Source organism: Pongo pygmaeus, chromosome 7 (genome assembly GCF_028885625.2).
Source record: "Pongo pygmaeus isolate AG05252 chromosome 7, NHGRI_mPonPyg2-v2.0_pri, whole genome shotgun sequence".
Taxonomy (NCBI): Eukaryota; Metazoa; Chordata; class Mammalia; order Primates; family Hominidae; genus Pongo; species Pongo pygmaeus.
Genome location: NC_072380.2, coordinates 116,287,492 through 116,307,992, shown reverse-complemented (window position 1 = coordinate 116,307,992; position 20,501 = coordinate 116,287,492). Strand labels below are relative to the sequence as shown.

At 33.9% G+C, this 20,501-nt stretch overlaps 1 protein-coding gene across 25 annotated transcripts in view; it reads right to left on the bottom strand.

Annotated features, from left to right (window-relative positions):
* RIMS2 (regulating synaptic membrane exocytosis 2) overlaps positions 1-20,501 on the bottom strand; it is a 775,539-nt gene that overhangs the window by 440,315 nt on the left and 314,723 nt on the right. For 5 of the 25 annotated variants that reach the window (XM_054499580.2, XM_054499595.2, XM_054499596.2 and 2 more), the window contains exon 1: positions 8,199-8,663. The exons of 12 other annotated variants lie outside the window; for them this stretch is intronic. In XM_054499580.2, the coding sequence (XP_054355555.1) occupies positions 8,199-8,320 (122 nt within the window). In that variant the 5' untranslated portion in view covers positions 8,321-8,663. Of the gene's footprint in view, positions 1-8,198; positions 8,665-18,524; positions 18,567-20,501 lie in introns of those variants that run through there. 8 more of the 25 variants (XM_054499558.2, XM_054499559.2, XM_054499562.2 and 5 more) reach the window with 3 other exon arrangements.

Here is a 20,501-nt window from a genome sequence, read left to right as displayed (position 1 = left end):
GTCTCACTCTTGTCACCCAGGTTGGAGTACAGTGGCGCAATCTCGGCTCACTGAAACCTCCGCCTCCTGGGTTCAAGCGATTCTCCTGCCTCAGCCTCTTGAGTAGCTGGGATTACAGACACACATGGCCACGCCCAGCTAATTTTTGTATTTTTAGTAGAGACAGAGTTTCACCATGTTGGTCAGGCTAGACTCAAACTCCTGACCTCGTGATCTGCCTGCCTCGGCCTCTCAAAGTGCTGGGATCACAGGCGTGAGCCACTGTACCCGACCCATTCATGATAATTTTTAAAAAACTATTATTTAACAAAGAGACTCTCACAACTTCTGTTTGATATACTGTTGGTTTTATGCATTATAATAAGGCAATAAAAAGACATAAAAAGCATAGATACTGGAAAAGAATAAAACTGTCTCTGCAAATGACATGATTGCTTACACGGAATAGCATAACAAATCTACAAAGCAACTATTAGAACTAGTAAGTGAATCTGAAAAGGTTAAAAGATAAAAGGTTAACATTAAAAATAAGTTAGATTTTAATATACTAGCAGCAAACAACTGGATATTGAAATTTTTAAAAGAATTCCATTTATAATGAGATAAAAAACTTAAAATACTATGGAAATTTTCACAAAGTCATACAAGGTCTCTACTCTAAAAACTATAAAACACTGTTTGGATAAATTTAAGGAGACCTAAATAAATGAAGAGATACACCACTGGAAGACTCAATGTTAAGATGTTATTTCTTCCCAAATCAATCTACAAAAATACATCGCAATCCGAGATTTAATCCCAGCAAACTTTTCAAATAAAAATTAACAAAGTGATTATAAAAAATATATGAGGCTGGGCATAGTGGCTCATGCCTGTAATCCCAGTGCTTTGGGAGGCCAAGGCAGAAGTATAGCAGATAGCCTGAAGCCAGGAGTTCCAGAACATCCTAGACAATATAGCAAGACAAAAAAAAATGTTTTGTCTCTACAAAACTCTACAAAAATAGTTCTAGCTACTGGGAGGCTAAGGAAGAAGGATCACTTGAGTCCAGGAGCTGGAGGCTGCAGTCAGCTATGATCACACCACTGGGTGACAGAGAGAGACCTTGTCTCAAATATGTATATATATATACATATATTTGAAATACATATATGCAGAAGACCTGGACTATATAACCTATTGGACAAAAAGAACAAAGATGGAGGATTTACACTGTCTGACATCAAGATTACTATAAAGTAAGACTGGCGTATTGCACAGATCAGAAATAGAAACATGCTTATACAACTATTCAATTTTCTACAAATGTGACAAATCCATCCAATGAGGAATAGAAACCTTTAAGCCTTTTCAGCAAATGGTAATGAAATAACTGGATATCCAACCAGAAAAAATATTAATCTTGACCCCTACCTCACACTATATACACAAAAATTAATTTATGATGGATCATATACGTGAACCAAAAAGCTAAAACTCAAGCTTCTGGAAGAAAAAAAAAAGATAGTTTCCTGACTTAGGGGTTAACAAGGATTTTTAGAGTGCAAACAGGAAACAAAAACCACAATGCAAGACAATTAGTAAATTACATTTTATCAGAATTAAAACTTCTACTCATCAAAAGGCATTGTTAAGAAAATAAACAGGCAAACCACAGAATGGGAGAAAACATACATTTTATATATATATAAATTCACTTACTAGTGAATTTAATAAAAACACAACCTAATTTAAAAAATATTGGACACTTTACAAAGGAGGATAGACAAATAGCCAACAACAGTATGAAAAGTTCTTGGAGTTGTTAGTCATGAGGCAAATATAATAAAATTATCATAAGAATATGCCACTATAAACTCACCAGAACGACAAAAATTAAAAACCTATATCACCAAATGTTGGAAAGCATATGCCTTCACCAAAATCTTCAATCATTGTTGGTGGGAGTTTAAAACTTCTTTCAATAAAGAAAATACTTAAAAACTGTAGATAAGTATCATTTAAATGTGCTTTTAAAAATGATGTGGCATTATAAAACTAAACATACACCCACCCTATGATCTACAAATTTCTCTTTTAGTTATTTACCCAAGAGAAATAAAAATATATGGCCACAAAAAGACTTACGTGAAAGTGTGGTATATTCATATTCATAAAAAGAAATACTATTCAGCAATGAACAGGAAAAAACTACTCACACATGCCACAATATGGATGAATGTTTTAAAACTATGCTGAGTAGGCTGGGAGCAGTGGCTCATGTCTGTAATCCCTGCACTTTGGAAGGCGAGGCAGGTGGATCGCCTGAGCTCAGGAGCTTGAGACCAGCCTGGACAACATGGCGAAACCCCATCTCTATCAAAAAAAAAAAAAATTAGCTAGCCATTGTGGCACATGCCTATGGTCCTAGCTTCTCAGAAGGCTGAAGTAGGAGGATCACTTGAGCTTGGGGGAGATTGTAATGAGCCGAGATCACGCCATTGCACTCCAGCATGGGTGACAGAGTGAGACCACATCAAAAAATAAAAATAAAAACAAATAAATAAATAAAATTATGCTGAGTAAAATGCCTTATCAAAAAAAGAGTACCTTCTATAAAATTTCATTATGTGAAGTTTTAGAACAAGCAAAACTAATCTACACTGGGGGGGAAGCAGTACAACAGTTGGTTCTGGAGGCTGAGGGGAGTGGGTATTGACTGGGAAGGAGTGTGAAGAATATAACTGCGGGAATTCAGAGATTAATAAATATGTAGCCCCAATTCAAGGAGCTCATAGGACAGCAACTTTACCAGTAACACATAGCCAGTAAGCAGCAGACCCTAGATATGAGCACAACTTCTATGTTCAATACTACCCAACATAAAGCTACAATGTGTAGCAGAAAAGTCAGGCACAAATAAATCCTTACTTAAACGCGGCAGTTTTCCTTATCATTTTCCATTAACTCTATGTCTCACATTTCAAAGGACTTACGATGAAATGAAAAGTTTAAAGCCATATAAGTAACCGTAAGTCCTGAGTTTAAGTAAGCAGCTGGACTTTAGTTTGTTCAAGAGTAAAATGACAGCAGTAGAATAAAATAGTCTCCAAATGTGTTTCTTAGAACCAAACATGGGTCCCATGTCCCACTTTCTATACCAGAGCTGCTCTACTTCTATCTGCTTTGCATATTGAGTTAGACCTTGAAAGCATTCTCTGCCCAAAACAGAAAGCATAGTTTAAAAAACATTAGGCCAAATAAAGAGCCCTCATATTTTAAGATACTATAATTTTTAACGTGCAATGGGTTTTTCCATTTTTCCCTATAAGAAATGTTCACACATTTTTCTAAAATACTTACAATTTCTCAAATTTGAAAGCAAAACTAAAATTGTGGATGAATCCTAGGAATTCTTTTGTTGGGGCCATGAATTTTTTGTGAGTAATTCATACATGGATAGGAAGAAAGCCTATAGTCCATATGAAATGAATTCATTTTACTATTTAGTGAGTAGTGCCAGAATTAAAGAAGTTTACTAGTAATTATTTTCAACTTTTAAAATCCTTTATGATCATACAGAAGTTGATAATTTAAAAGTATAGTTAACATTTACCTGTCAGTCATCACCAAAAGCAGAAGCTTTATAAAACTTATTTCAATAAAGAAAATGCTTAAAGACTGTAGATCACTGTCAGATTAAGGACATATACTAATAATTGTAGTATATTGCTAAGGCCCACAGTAAATATTCTAGTGAAAATACTAATGACACACATATCTAAATCAAAAGCCATTTTGATTAGAAATCTAAATAGATAATTAATTGTGTTATAAGCTTTTATGCCTATAATGAATAATGTTATAGTTATAAAAATATTTTATAATAACAACTATGCATGTTCAATAAAGTATATCTATATGTACATAAAATGTGTATATTAGATGACTGGATGCTTTATACCTCATAACACAGACTTTTCATGCAATATGAAAAATCAATTGTGCTGGAATCATACCAAGTCCAAACAATGCACACTGTGTAGATTGCACCCTGAGAACTATGAAAAGTAAGCATGCTGTTCTTTCAATGTCAAAGTAGTCATTAACATACCATGATGAAGAATCATTATCTGTGCCAAAATTCCTGAACACAAATTACTAGTTTGATTATAAACCAAAGCAATAATAAATGCTACAGGAAAAACTAAGAACTTCTGATCAAAAATAATACTAAATAAACATTTATTTAGCAAGTAAGATTTTACTTAAAATATTAATGTTTTAGAACAGTGGCAATGTTTCAATGGAAAAGAATCCACTTAAACTAAGTGAATTTAAGCTTTACATTTCACTTTTATAATTAGAGTAGCCCCGTAATTTACTTTCAAATCACAACACTTTTTAGAGAGAATAGTACTAATAATAATCACTGGATGACTGCAGGCATAAACTGGGAGTACTCCAGACAAACTGGATCGTATGGTTATCTTACTTGTAATTGAAAAAAAAAACAAATCCAAATATTCTTCTGTCTACTAACATTTTCTCTTTTCTTACTTTTAAATATGAAAGTCTGCATATCTCATTGTACGTATACGGAGAGAAAGACTGTTTTTAATATCTACTCTAAATAAATTCCAGTTTTATTATGCCCCTGTGTGGCCAGAAGGCACAGCAAATTCACTGTCACACATTCAGTGGCAAAAAAATAATTACATCTAGAGGAAAATACAGATCTATTCATTGTATAAAAAAGATGGCTAAAAATTAGCAAATGGAAAAACTTAGAGGATCAATTTTATCACAAAAGATAGCCATCATTAGCATGTTTATTTGAATATTGCCCAAAGCAATTGATAAAGCAGTAAACAATGCTAAAAAATATATCTTCTAGCATCTCAATATTTATGTTTGCTTCCAAAGACAAGCTCACAAAAATTAGATTTCATACTGAACTCAGTACTTGACTTTTTTACTAATGACAAAAGCAATTATCTTTGTGTCCTGATTAAATAATTTCATTTGAGAGAGAGTTTACAATGAGAAAACTTGATAATAAAAAATTAAACTAAAGTGGCATTTCATCAAAACCTATCAAGTGAGTCAAGTGATTTTATGCAGGATGCAGACACATGTTTTCTTTTTGCTAGACGTCCAGTTGTTTCATTTTAGCTGTAAAAGAACAGAGAATCCTGCTTCATGCCCTAAAATGGTACTCAGGAACCATACAATAAGAGAATAAGCTAAACACTTTTAGTATGAAAATAAGGTTTGTGCTATATGGTTTCCAACAAAAAGTTAGTCTAAAATAGTTTAATAATTATTACTCATAGATAAATTTCATTTAATCATTAGTTAATTAATTCACTTAAGAATCTATATTAATCTCCAGTTGGGGACTTATGACACGTACAGTATTATTGGTTGGTTTAAAAATCTTTCCTCCTTTGACAAGTTGAACTTGGAAATGTTTCTGGAGCAGTTGTTATGGAAGATTTTCATCCTTTAATGTTTTATTGCTAATATGTCATAGAAGTCAACTGCCTCACCATCTAAAATCCTAATGAAAGTTGAGTTGCAGATTTGGGGATAAGATTAGCTACCAAACAAAAGTCTTAGTTTAAAAACTACTTGAAAGGGCCCCCTTTTAATAATACAATGTCTACAAATGATGCATATTCTAGTAATCCCTACTAGAAAGCAATTCAGAATAAAATATCTAATTGTCCAAATTGATGGCTTTTTTTCTATCAATTTAAAGATCATTGTTAATGTCACAATACAAATACTGAATATTCCATGTCAACTAGTCCAAACAATTAAATGATTACTATTCATGTACTAACAACCAAAACTGTTCTTTCCAGAGGTGATAGTTATATAATTGATGTTTAAATTGATGCTTAAGAAGATCATAGATGTCTAACTGAAAGGTCCATTATTCAGAAAAAAAATTTAAATTCTTGCATATGAGATCTTTTGATGACATATTCAGGCCATTCTTCTGCCATGATTTTTTTCTTCAAGAATAATTTTTTAGTCTATATCTTTACTTTCCACTTTAGTGTTAACTAAAATGTTAATACCTATGCAGGATGCACAGGCACTTATATTGTTTAAAAGAATATAAGCAGAATAAAAGGTTTAAAAGACCCTTGCATCTAAAGTGAACACAAAAAATAACCAAAAAATTAAAATATGTGGAAGCATAAAATTCATATACTTATTTTTTCACTCATCATACTTCTAAAACAATAACTATCTGCAGAACTTTTTAATTGATCTTAAAAGTAAATCAAGTAGCTGATGGGACATTTATGAAGATGCATAGATGTATTTGTGATATAAGGTCAAATGATTTTTAAAGACTAATAAGAACATATAAAGGCCGAGATTTTTTCCCCTAAACCAAGATAAATTCTTTATCGATTAATTAGTAGTTTGGGATAGTTGTAGATAATAATCAATATAAGTTAAACCATACTGGTTGTATAGAAGCATTAAAAACTTCATAATCTAATGTTTAAGGGCAGCAGGATAAAAGTCCAGATTTTAATGAGAGCTTTAAAGGCTCTTACTGAAATTATAGGCATGCCAACAATAAAAGAAACTTGAAGCCAAAGCAAGTACACAGTGATAGGGATGCACACAATTCCCTCAAAAAATAGTTATTTTCAGATTTTTAAACTAATACTTAGTTTAAAACCAATTACTTACTATGCTGTTAATAGCATAATTTCTATACCTAAACCCTAATATTAATACATTTACACACAAATTCTTGGCATTAAAAAAAAGATGGAACTAAAACAAGGAAAAGGTTTATAAAGGATGAGTACAAATCCTAAAACTCTGGTAGCTTCAGGTCATGGAAATTTTTAGAAAGCCATACTTGCTTTTTAATTTAAATATAACATAAAATACATATTTTTATGATAAATTATAGACACTAAAGTGATGTATTACTTTAAAAAAGGAAAACAGCATCTTAAAATACAGATATCCAATTTAGAATATCCTAACATTTCATATACTGTTTTATGTTTTTAATTTGTCTCAAGATAAAATATAAACAAAATCCAATTAGTTTATTGAACAGAACTGGATTGAGGAAAGAAAGTGAAATTTTATAAGAAATAGATATGTTATCCCATATTCAAAGTAAAGGTTATAAATATATTTATCATCAGTAAACATTTTAAATGCCAACAAATTTTAAAAGCCTTCTTTTCATTTGCTAAATTAAGATACATATTGTTTAACCGGTATTTTTTTAATCTCCAAAATAGGATGCCTCACATTGTTCAGAGATACTAAAAAGAAGAGACGAGTAAAACCATTCAATATTTTATGCACTATTAGTTCCCCATCGGTTTCCAGAAGGTTTCAGTGCATTGCCATGTTCACAGAATTTCTTTCTCAGTCTTCTCCACATACATTTAGTTAAATGGGGTCTTTTTTTTACTAAGCATGTAACATGAGAAATTCTCAAAAGCCAAACAACTTAAATGAGGAAAGAACTGGATAATAAAACTGCATTCCAAAAGCATTCTTTAATAGAATATCTTTTAGTGTAAGCCAGAGAAACCATCTGAGAGATATGTTCATAATTTAACAGCCTTCACCACAGAAAAATGATCAGGTTGAAAAAGCAATAGGAATTTATAACAAAGAATCCTGCCAAATTAGCTGACCTAATGCAAAGCATTATTCTCAGTTCCACAATATATCTTGTTTAAAAGTGATTATTGAGCTACCCAGCATAGAGAAATGTCTTAAACCTAGAAAACATCTTCCACATGTTTTACAGGAGCATGCACGATTGCTAATTCACATTATCAAACAAATCACATATGATTATATAGCCCCATCCTTATATGTGCAATGTAATCACTGCTATGATCACAAAGAAAACATCTATGGGGCATTTTTAAGTCATTTTATGTATTTAGAAAACAAAATAATGAAACAGCCTGATATCTGTATTACGTTTCAGAGGTCAAGCTAGTTAAATTTAAGATGTTTTTTCTGCTTTGAAGTAAGCTTATTTTCCTTCTTAAAATCAAATTAAGAATGCTATATAAAATTTTATATTTACAGTAAAAAGATAACACCTTTATAATACTAGCACTTCAATACAAAACAATTTTTACTTGCATATAAGATTATTCTGAAAATAACAATATTAAAAGAAAATATAGTTTAGCTCTACTCACCTTGCATTGTTCAGTGTTTGTCCAAAAAGCTCATTTTGTAAGATATTTGGTGGGGATGAAAAAACCCCATGAAAATGAGATAAAACAGAATTGCAGACCTGGCGCAATGTCTCAAATTGCATTTTCTTTCTTTTTTTTCCCCTTCTCTTATTTTTCCCTACCACCTGTCTTTAAAATCATCTATTTGCTGACACCATCAAATAAAAACACGCCAATCAAGTTCCATATTTCTCCTGAGCTCTGTAAAAACTGTGCTTAAATGAACAGAGGTTGATAGTTAATTGTACAGTCATTATTCTTCTAATTCAGTCGTAGAAGATTCAGTACCCGTGCAGCTTTCGGCTTTCTCCTGACTGTAGCAAGAATTCTAAACAGCAGTAAGCTTTTTGGGCATTCCCAGCTGAAGTGTGAAGCTGAGCTGCTTTCATGTACTCTACTCATATTTCTCTAAGCCTATTAAAAACATGCAATGAATAGATGCTGTCATCAGGAGTTTTAGCACATCTGGCTGCCAGCAATAAAATATCAGAAGTAATAAAAATGGGGACAAGGTATCTTCTCAATGCTACTACTGGGTAAGAGTAAGAGAAATTATGCATTTCCCCAACCCTTTTCTCTTTTCCTGAAAAACAACTCCAGCAACAGAGTATATCTCTTCAATGTGCAAGCTGCTGCAAAGGACCAGAACACTCTAAAAATAAGTGGTATATTCTTCTTTTGATGTCATGAAGCAATAAAAATATGATCAACAATAGAGCATTTATCATCTACATTTAAAATGCCATATTTCTAAGAGAAGTACATTTGGAAAACATGTACTTAGGTGTTTTAATTTCTTATTTTAAAATTTCTCCATTTATTTATTTTTAAAGAAAAGTGGATAATGTTGAATCTGGTCCTTTCTAAAGGCTATATACATAGTGACTACATGGTTATTCACATAATTTTAGAAAAAAATTATAGCTTTTCAATTAAAATTCACCTAAACACCACACATTAAATTAAAACTTCCCTCCAAATCCAGGTGGGGGAAAAACCCTACAGTCAAGGCCAGAGACACTTTATCAATTATTACTAATATATTTCAATAATGGTGGTCATAGCATTTTGTAGAAGAAAATGTTTCCTGAAGGCTCCTATGGTCTTGGAAAGCCACCCCATCATCATCTATTCTCAGTGAATAATTCTGTTTCTGATAAACGTTTAGGTTATTCTATACCCCAGTACATCCATCTTTTCATAACAGATCTCTAAAACTAGTGTGTATGCCAAATTTTAAATATTAACTCACTTACAGAGATGCTTAGTATTTTTATTGACTTTTAATAGCTCCTAACCTTTGACATTTCTTTAATAGATCCAGCCCTTTCTGCCCTTTTTACCTCAACTCTTTGCCCTTTTATCCCTTTCCATACACAATCAGTAAATAGACATTTAAATACATTAAGTTTTTAAAAGCTATGAATTCTTTTTTGGCATAATCATGTCACAAAAGAATAACACAAATTAAACATGTAATAATATAAATTTTTAAACAACCATTTTTTAAAATAAGATGTTCAATTATGGGTTTTCTCAACTAAGAGTGCCCCCATTTTATTTCAGTTTATTATTTTATTTTATTATTTCACTATTATTTATTATTTCAGATTTTTATAGGTACACACCAATCTATTTGTCAAACACACATACATACTTAAAAATCATAAAGTATTTTTAGTTTATAAAGCACTTCTAAATTTATTTTTTAATATCCAGAAAACATTGTATGTGCTAATGCCACCATCATTTTAGGGATGAAAAGAAACTGATGCTTTATTTATTTATTTATTTTTAAATTAATTAATTAATTAATTTTTTGGAGACAGAGTCTCACTCATTGTCACCCAGGCTGAAGTGCAGTGGTGCTCACTGCAACGTCTGTCTCTTGGGTTCAAGCAATTCTGCCTCAGCCTCCTGAATAGCTGGAATTACAGGAGTGTGCCACCACGCCCAGCTAATTTTGTATTTTTAGTGGAGACAGGGTTTCACCATATTGGCCAGGCTGGTCTCAAACTCCTGACCACAAGTGATCCACCCAGTCTTGCCTCCCAAAGTGCTGGGATTACAGGCATGAGCCACTGCGCCTGGCCTGAAGCTGTATTGAATTAAACATCACACAATTTATAAAAGATAGAAAAAATATTTTGATTTTCTTTTTGCTTTTGTCTTTGCTTTGGACTCCATTTTCTATGTTCCTTCCCTGTGATTCTATTTTTTTACATATGTGCACACATGTGCACATGCACACACACACACAAATGCATACCTATTGTAAAATGGCCAATTTCAACAGATGAATAGGAAAACTACCTGCCAGTGGCCTAATCAAGGGTATTTTAGTTAGAGCAAATATCTCAAATGTTTTAACTCACAAGTAACTTTAAATGGGTTTCTTCCATTTACCTCAAGCAGAAGCAACCTGATGTGCTTTAATTTTTAAGCCTCTGATTATGAGTTGATTTTTCACACCTATGAAAGGTCAATTTCTACAAGTGTAAACAAACATTGTTAAATTTCTTATTTTCAAGTCAATTTCACAGCTCATACTATCTGTGATGGGAAAAAAATGTAAATTTTCTCCTTTTAAATAGATTTAATTTTTATACATAATCAGAAGCCCTTTAGAAACAAGTCTACTAAGTAAGAAGGTGATTATACTGCAAAACAACATTTGCTGTTAAAAAGGTTTCTTTTATATTTCAAAATTGGATATGAAGACCAAGTTATAGAAAAAGCATCAAAGTGGTCTAAGTAATGGAAACACTAGAATGAGACTTAAAAATGACTCATTTGAAAGAGTCAACGATATATCAACTGCCTTCCTCAGAGACTTATTTTTCCAGCTCTCACTATACTACACCCATACTAGTGAGCAGCTTTCTTCTAGTTCCCTCAGTATCCCAGAAAAGATTTCTTCCGCCTTCCCTCCCCATTACCACCCTTTCACCTGCCCCTACTCATCCTTAAGGTCTCAAATCTCCCTCCTTTAGAAAGACTTTATCTGACCTAAATTAGGTCCCCTATTATGCATTCTCATTATACCCTGTGCTTATTCTTCACAGCATTTGATATATGTGACTATATATTTACTTGAAAAAATGTTTAATATCTTTCACCCTCAATTCCATGAGGTTAAGTCCTGCATTCTTGTCTCATTCATCTAGCATAATGCCTAGTACAGGGTAGGCAGTTCATTAAACATTTGTTGAATAAATGGATGCCTACATGTTATCAAAAAGTTAATTGTTTTTCAATCACATACATAGACAGGATAGGAAACTGCCACAAGACTTCATCTGGTTCTCAGTTTCTACAGGGTTTTTTTTTTTTTTTTGCTTGTTTATTTTTAGCCTGCCACATCATCTTATAAGGGTCATAAATACAAGAGTAACTAATATTTGCAATCAAAAACATTGTTCTTTGAATGGACTCTGTAATTTGTTATGGATATCCTGAATATTATAAAGAATGTTTATAGATAACGTTTGTTTTAAATTTTCAATATAGTGCAGGTTCACATGTAACATAAATATTGGAGACTTCTGTCAGAACAGAAAGAACATGGTATTTGGCATCAGGCAGCCTGGTTTTAAGTACTGACTCCAACCCAAACTAGCTATATTACCTCAGCATATTTACTTTATGTATCTGAACTATGGTTTTACCAAATGTAAAATAAGCTATATCACCTCATAGGGAAATTACTGTATTAAAATCTCATGTGTACCAATGCATTTTATAAATTATAAAGTATACAGTGTTTGAAAGTAAACTCACTATGAACTATTTAAGAAATCAAATTACTGGTACCTGAATTCTAACAATTATGTTCAGGTATCTTTTATTTATCATGCTTATTTATTTGACAAATATTTATATTTTCTTTGTCCAAGTCTCTATCCTTCTATCTGTTAGTGCTGATAGGATGTAGGGCTTATGATTATCCTTTTCCAGAAAAATTAGATAAACTCAAAAGAACTTCCAAGCAAGATCAGCTCCATATTTACACTGAGTCCAGCAGAGAGACATTAACTCTTACAAATGGTATAGATGATGGCAATTGGTTTCTCTATGTATGTTCTATTAGAATCTTTAGAGTCTCACTGGAAATGACAGTGATAATAAGAGTTCTAACAGAAGAAGTGTTAAGGAACTTTTGGAAGCAAAGGCAATTTCATGACAGAAGATATCTAAAAAACTAATCAACACTTGAATAAGTTCAATCTAAAAGTAATCAAAAGAATGCAAATAAAAATAATAAGATAATGTATTTTGCCTATTAAATTGGCAAAATATTGACCAGAGGATCAAAAAACGCACAGTCTCATACCATGTTTATTGGTAGGAGTGTACATTGGTACAACATTTTGAGAAATATTTAGTAGTATATCTCAGGTTTTTAAATGTTCAAAATCTGAGAGCACACTGGAACAATATAAACCAAAATGATAATATTGATTATCTCTGGGTGAGAACATGACAAATTTTTTCATTTATACTTTTTGATATACTAGCCACAAGTAAAGCTCAAAATTTAATTTACAAACAGTGGAGAACCCTAAAATTATAACACAATCCTTAACCATCACATATTAAGTATAATGTTGGCCCATGAACTTTTCTTTAGCAATGCTCAAGTAAATAAAATAGTAGATTATTAGCTTTCATGTGATTAGCTATATCATTAGCAATGGTTTCTCCCCTTCTATGTCAGTATAGATATAGATACAGATATAGATATAGATATAGATATTTTGAGACAAAATCTTGCTCTGTCACCTGGGTGTAACTCCGAACTCCTGGCTTCAACTGATCCTCTCGCTTCAGCCTCCCATGTAGCTAGGACTATAGGTGTGCACCATCATGCCTGAATAATTTTTGATTTTCTTGTAGAGATGGGGGGCGGGTCTCACTATGTTTCCCAGGCTAGTCTTGAACTCCTGGCCTCAATCAATCCTCCCTCCACAGCCTCCCAAAGTGCTAGGATTACAGGTGTGGGCCACTGTGCCTGACTTCTCCTTCTTAAACAGTAAGTTCCTAAAATTCTGTAATAACTAAAATTGTTTAATTAGTACTACAAAACATCCAAATGACAAGAGCAACCAAAACTCAGCACTAACTTCTTTACATCATCCTCAAAAGTATTTGAAGTGTAAATTCTTTTTTTTTTTAAGTTTTTTTTTTTTTTTAGTTTTTTTAACTTTTATTTTAAGTTTAGGGGTACATGTGCAGGTATGTTACATAGGTAAATTTGTGTCATGGAGGTTTGTTGTACAGATTATTTCATCATCCAGATATTACGCATAGTACTTATTAGTTATTATTGCTGTACCTCTCCCTCCTCCTACCCTCCACCCTCAAATTGGCCACAGTGTCTGTTGTTCCCCTCTATGTGTCCATGTGTTCTCATCATGTAGCTCCCATTTATAAGTGAGAACATATAGTATTTGGTTTTCTGTTCCTGTATCAGTTTGCTATGAATAATGACCTCTAGCTCCATCCATGTCCCTGCAAAAAAACATAATCTTGTTCTTTTTTATGGCGCACAGTATTCCATGGCGTATGTTTACCACATTTTTTTATGCAGTCTACCATTGATGGGCATTTAGATTGATGCAATGTGTTTACTATTGTTAGTAGTGCTGCAACGAACATACAAGTGCATGTTTCTTTTTTCATTCCATTACTGGGTATATACCCAAAGGATTATAAATCATGCTGCTATAAAGACACACGCGCACATATGTTTATTGCAGCACTACTCACAATAGCAAAGACCTGGAACCAACCCAAATGTCCATCAATGATAGACTGGATTAAGAAAATGTGTCACATATACACCATGGAATACTATGCAGCCATAAAAAAGGATGAGTTCATGTCCTTTGTAGGGACATGGATGAAGCTGGAAACCATCATTCTCAGCAAACTATCGCAAAGACAGAAAACCAAACACTGCATGTTCTCACTCATAGGTAGGAATTGAACAATGAGAACACTTGGACACAGGGTGGGGAACATCACACACTGGGGCCTGTCGTGGGGTGGGGGGAGGCGGGAGGGATAGCATTAGGAGATATACCTAATGTAAATGACGAGTTAATGGGTGCAGCACACCAACATTGCACATGTATACATGTGTAACAAACCTGCACGTTGTGCACATGTACCCTAGAACTTAAAGTATAATAAATAAATAAACAAATAAATAAATAAGGAAAAAAAGAAGTGTAAATTCTTAAAATTATTTAAGAACCTTGGTTTACAAATGCCTAGTGGCTAAGCTAAATGTCTTAAGAAAATTAACACAAACTCAAAAATTAAATGAAAGAATCAAAATTGGAAAGTTATGCTCTTCTGAATTAATAACAACACAAGCCTCTAACCTGATAAGCCATGATAATTCATGACATACTTAGATTTTACAGGCTGGGTTTAGTTTTCATTTTTAAGAGTACCAAAGCATTTCTATTAAAATATTCCATACATGAAAATAAACATATAACTAAACAAAGCTAATGAATCACATTAAAATCATAAGATACACAATATGTATAATCCATAACAAAAATCCCTGAAATGCTAAAGGAATTTTTCCTTTTCTTAAAATTTATATCTGTAGTCCCATCTATATAATTGAAACAACTGCATTCTCTCTTCCATTGCATTATTCTTGTTCTACTGACTACTTGAAGCATCCGACTGATAAAAATCTAAGGGTTATAAGAAAGATAGTCCAGAGAACAAACATTTTGAAAATAGTATCTTCATATATTTTGCACATTAAATTACTCTGTTGTAAAGTATTCTGTATTTCCCTGAGGCATGGATCACAGAACAATTCACCTCAGGGATAACATATAAGCAAAAAAATAGAAGGCAGATGATGGAATTCCTAACAAGAGGAGGAAGAAGAAGGCATTCATAAATGGGCCGGGCATGGTGGCTAATGCCTGTTATCACAACACTTTGGGAGGCCAAGGCAGGCGGATCACCTGAGGTCAGGAGTTTGAGACCAGCCTGGCCAACATGATGAAACCTCGCCTCTACTAAAAATACAAAAATTAGCCAGGTGTAGTGGTATGCGCCTGTAATCCCAGCTACTTGGGAGGCTGAGGCAGGAGAAATGCTTAACCCGAGAGGCGGAGGTATATACCAAGATCGCACAGTGTGCAGGGATTGCACAGTGAGCCAAGATTGTGCCATTGCACTGAAGCCTGGGGGACAAGGGTGAAACTCTGTCTCAAAAAAAAAAAAAAAAAAAAAAAAAAAAAAGGTAATAAGGTAATAATTTGACCTATGCTTCATCTTAGGATGAACCATACAGTACATTCAGGAATGGAAGAAAGGAAGAACAGCCTGGAGCTAAATAACCACACTACAAATCTAAAGATGACTAGTCTATTTCTACTCACAAAATTTGAAATAAAAATCAGAAACCAGTTCAAAATTGTTACATCAGTTTTCACAAGTTTTAAAAATTTGTTGATGGCCAGCTGAAAAAAAACATGTTGTTTTCTGATGTACAAAAACATTTTATAGCATTTCTTAGGGACTGAACCCTGTATCTATCCATAATTCTGACCATTGCTGCAGAACAGACTAATAACACAACAGATTCTGGCATCTAATTCAAAAAAGAAAGGGAAAGCATAGTGGAAGCCACCACAAATGTGTGAAGCCACACCATAATTGCGATCTCTCTCACTCTTCTTTCTAACCCAGAAGTGTAAGGGCTAATCCTACTGCGCTTTGGTTTGAGTGGCATTATTCTCAAAAGTATTACTAGGTTGCTTTAATAATCCAGTGCAAAAGCAGGTTTTGCAAGAGCAGTTCCCACACCCAAAACCTGGCAACAGCTGGGTGTGGTGGCCCACGCCTGTAATCCTAGCACTCTGGGAGGCTGAGGTGGGTGGATCACCTGAGGCCAGGAGTTCGAGACCAGCGTGGCCAACATGGTGAAACCCTGTCTCTATAAAAAATGCAAAAAATTAGCCAGGTGTAGTGGCGGGTGCCTGCAATCCCAGCTACTTGGGAGGCTGAGGCAGGAGAATCACTTGAACCCAGGAGGCAGAGGTTGCAGTGAGCCAAGATCGTGCCACTGCCCTTCAGCCTGGGTGACAGAGTGAGACTCCAACTCAAAAATAAATTAATTAACTTAATTAAATAAAAATAAAAGCTGGCAACAGCAGAAATATCTTTCCTGCTGAATACAAGAGTTAGTTATAGAGTACCAAACCTAGATTTAAGCTCCACAATGAGAATGTCCAGAGTGACACCTGAAGATTCTACCAATTAAAAGAAAGAGGACCAAGATCCCTGAAAAAAAAAATTGGAAAATCCTTCTAGAGTTAGGACTGCTTGTTCCAAGTATATATTTCCTTGGTAACTAAAAAGAGAACCACTGAAAGCAACATTATAATTTCAGGGAGCTATATCAACATGAATAAGCTTCAACTCCATCTCCAATAGTTACATTCACCAAGAGCCACAATATAAAGTATGTTTATAGCCCTGGGACTTCAAGGACTCACACCTAAACTTGCAAACTGCCTCTACAAGTCACCTCTTCCATCTAGTAACTTCCAAGTGCACCTAGATTCCTCGAGAAACAAATATTGACTGCACATTGCTATTATATAAGATATTAGAAATAATAGTCATTTGCACAACCATAAATGTGTTTCAGCAAAATATGTGAACAAATGAAATATTATGGAATAATATTGGCCTCCAAGAGTGCCCATTCATAATTCTTTTCTTTCATATAATTCCTCTCTCTACTCATTACACTATGAAAAAAGGCGGTGAGGGATCTTTTCTCCCAAAGGCTACCTATTCTATAAATACAAATATTTGTTTCACTTTGACATTGGCTGTCAGAAAAAAGTGCCTTAGAAGCTTTAAGAACATTAGGATATGTTAATTTGCTTGAGTAAAGTAACCTTTTTAGTATCTATATGTATATCAAAACATCATGTTGTAGACCTTAAATATTTACAATAAAAAATTTTTAAAAGACATCATTAGGTTCAATACTGAAGAAAAAATATCTACATAAAGGTATAACAATAAAGTTTAAAGTACTTTGTTTTCACTAGAACTTGCATATGACAGAACACTTCACATAAACTAGAATATATTGTCATTGCCAGCTATATAATACATTCAATTAAATATGCTGCAAGTACTGACTAGCTGATTGCCACTGATTGAGTGTAAATGGGAAACAGTGAGTTGGAAGGTACTTGGCTGACTCTCTTCCACTGCCTACCTTCTCCTTTCTTTCTTTTTTATCTTTCCCTGCCCCCCTTCCTTGTCAGCATAGCCCAGGAGGCCACTAAAACTAATACAATTGCTTCTAAGGAGGCTCAGCTTAGAGGCAATATTAATGGTGATTCTAATGGGAACATTTTTTTCTATTCCCATATAGGCAGAAGTCTTTGGAGAGCAACCGAAGAGTGAACTAGTTAGAATTAGTCCTGTGACAAAGGTTCAAGCAACTGCTGTTAGGTTCTACCTTGCTGCCCTTAAATGTATTCAAGAAGAGGACATAAGGGATTTGTGTAAAGAAGACTGAATTATGCAGAAGCTAAGATTATCTGACTTACAAAGTTCCTTCAAAATTTTATGCTGAATCCCAAATGCCTTCTGCTTCGTCGTGCTTTAGTTACAAAAGGGATTACATCAAGACTAATATCTCAAATTTCCCTGGATTTTTTACCCTACCTGTGTTTAGTAGGACGTCAGCTTCCTGCTAAATGACCTCCCATAAATGTGCAAGTACCCAGGCATTTCAAATATGCCTCCACAGTCCTCTAAGTCTACTCATATCCTCTCATCAGTAATATATGCTGATTATAAAGCCACTTGAGGATGAAGCCTCCCCACTTGTTGGTGCCCTCAGTCTGAATTCCAGTCCTCAGCCAAAGGTGGCGAATCTCAAGGTTACAGCAATTCAAGGTACTGTGCTTTATGCAGGTATTGGGAGAATAAATCACTGTTCAAAATTCACTCATTCACTCAACAAGTATTTAAATACTGACTAAAGTATCATAGGTACTTTTCTAAGTACTAAAGAGCTCACAGGAAAGAAAGAAAAAGGAGTGGAGGGAGGAGGGAAGAAGAGAAAAAGAAAAGGAAAAAGGAAGTAGGGAGGACACCATCAAGCCCTTACAGGGGTTTTTATCTGTAATATAGCAGGGAAGACAGAGACTAAGAAATTATATGCGTTATTGAGAATTCAGATTAGAAATGCTAAGAAAACTTGTAATAATAGGTTACCTTGAAATAGTCTTGGAGTTCAGAAGTTCAGAGGAAGTTTTCCTAAAAAAAAAAAAAAATAGATTCAAGATGAGAAACACGGAATGATAAGCATTGGCCAAGCCAAAAGTGGGACAAAGGAGTATTCCAGATATGGAATACTCATATACAAAGACGTACAAAGATCAAGAGATGACACTGATTATGGCATAATCAAAGAACCACAAGAGGCCAATTCAGGGAGAAATGAAATAGCTGGAGAAGAGACAGTAGCCACATCCTACAGAGCATGGAAAACTGTTGAGATTCTGATTTTTAATCAAATCCATGAATAATTACGTGTTTTGCTGTAGCAATGCTTTTTGAATCAACAGATATATCAAGTCCTAGCAGTCAGAATGGAGAAGATTCAGGAGTTCACAAGAAACACATAGGAGGATATATAACCATAAATACACCAAAATATTATCTCACTATATGTGGATGCAGAGAGATCATTTAGAAAGCTAATGTAATGTCCAGGCAAGATTTTAGTTGGCCTGGATTAAAGTGATGATAATAAGATACAGAAAAAAGAATAGATTTAAAAGGTAGAAGTCGAATCAACAGGACTTAGTCGTTGATTGGTCACGGTCAAGATAGGAGTAAAAAGTAACTCTTAGATTTATCTCTTAAGTACCAAGTAGATAGTCTAAAAGTTTGCTGAGACAGAGAATGCTAAATGAGAAGCAGGTTGAGGGAGAAGAAAGGGGAAGATGATGGATTGTTGAATGTGAGGTGCATACAAGACAGCTAACAAGACAGAGAAGTAAGCAATTAAATATGTCACTGCAGTTCAGAAGAGAGTTCTCAACTGAAGGTATCACTTTAGGAAGCATCAGCGTGTTAGTAATGATTTCAACCAAGCAAGTAGATGAGATCACCCGGAGATAAAATTTTAAAGGAAAAAAAGGCAAATAAGAGGTTTATGACAAAGCATCAAGGAGCTAAGTTCCACATTAACTCATCAGTTAAAGAAGGAGAAGCCAGTGAAGGAAACAGAAGAGGAGCAGCCACAGAGGTAAGAGGAAAGTCAAGAGAGAGTGTGGTAGCCCAAAAGACAATAAAAGACAGTATTTTAAGAAAAATATTATGATCAACTCTGCGTTATATATTCTGCCATTTGGAAACTGAAGAATTGCTGCTTGTTTTCCTGTGCTTCAAAACAACTCTCGGGAAAATAGCTCTTTTGGCCTGAAATCACTCAATCCATAAAAACCAGATCTAGCCTATGAAATGTGGTCTGGGAATAGACATCTTCTTAGCCTCTTCCATCATCCTCCTTTCTTCCTTTGGTGAAAGGTAAGCAAATAAAATTTTTAGTCTTTTTTCAGCCAAAACAGAATATCTGATGCAAATAAACTCATGCAAATCTAAATGTATTTCAATCTAATCTTATCAACTTAAAAAATATAATTTGTCTGACCTGTAGATATGGACAGAGATCAGGATTAATCAGAGATCCTAGCTACTTAAAAGTAAAGGTGTTTAAGCGCCAAATGTGAAAATAGAAAAGAAAGGAAAATATAAACAAGATCTATTCTATCAATTTTCCGTCTATCTTACCCTTTTTATTACCAGCTCCTCCATAAAATACCTAGTTTATTTACTCGTTAGTCTATTTTAGAACTCCCTTGGTTCCAATGATATTTGTAATGATAAACAAATAATATTAATTTTAAATGTGAATCAAGTTATCAGTGATTTTATTACTATATTATTTCCTGTCTTAACAGAATTTCCCTTGACCTCACATTCCCTTCCAGGTACTACCCCATTTTTCTGCTCCTCTTCACAGCAAAATTTCTTGAAGAAGTTGTCTTTAGTTGCTATGGCCATGTTTTCATTTCACATCCTCTTTTAAATCCACACTAATCAATTTTCTAGTGCTAATGTTCTATTGAGATTGTTCTCACCAATTACTTGCATGTTATCAAACTAAACAGACAATTCTCTGTT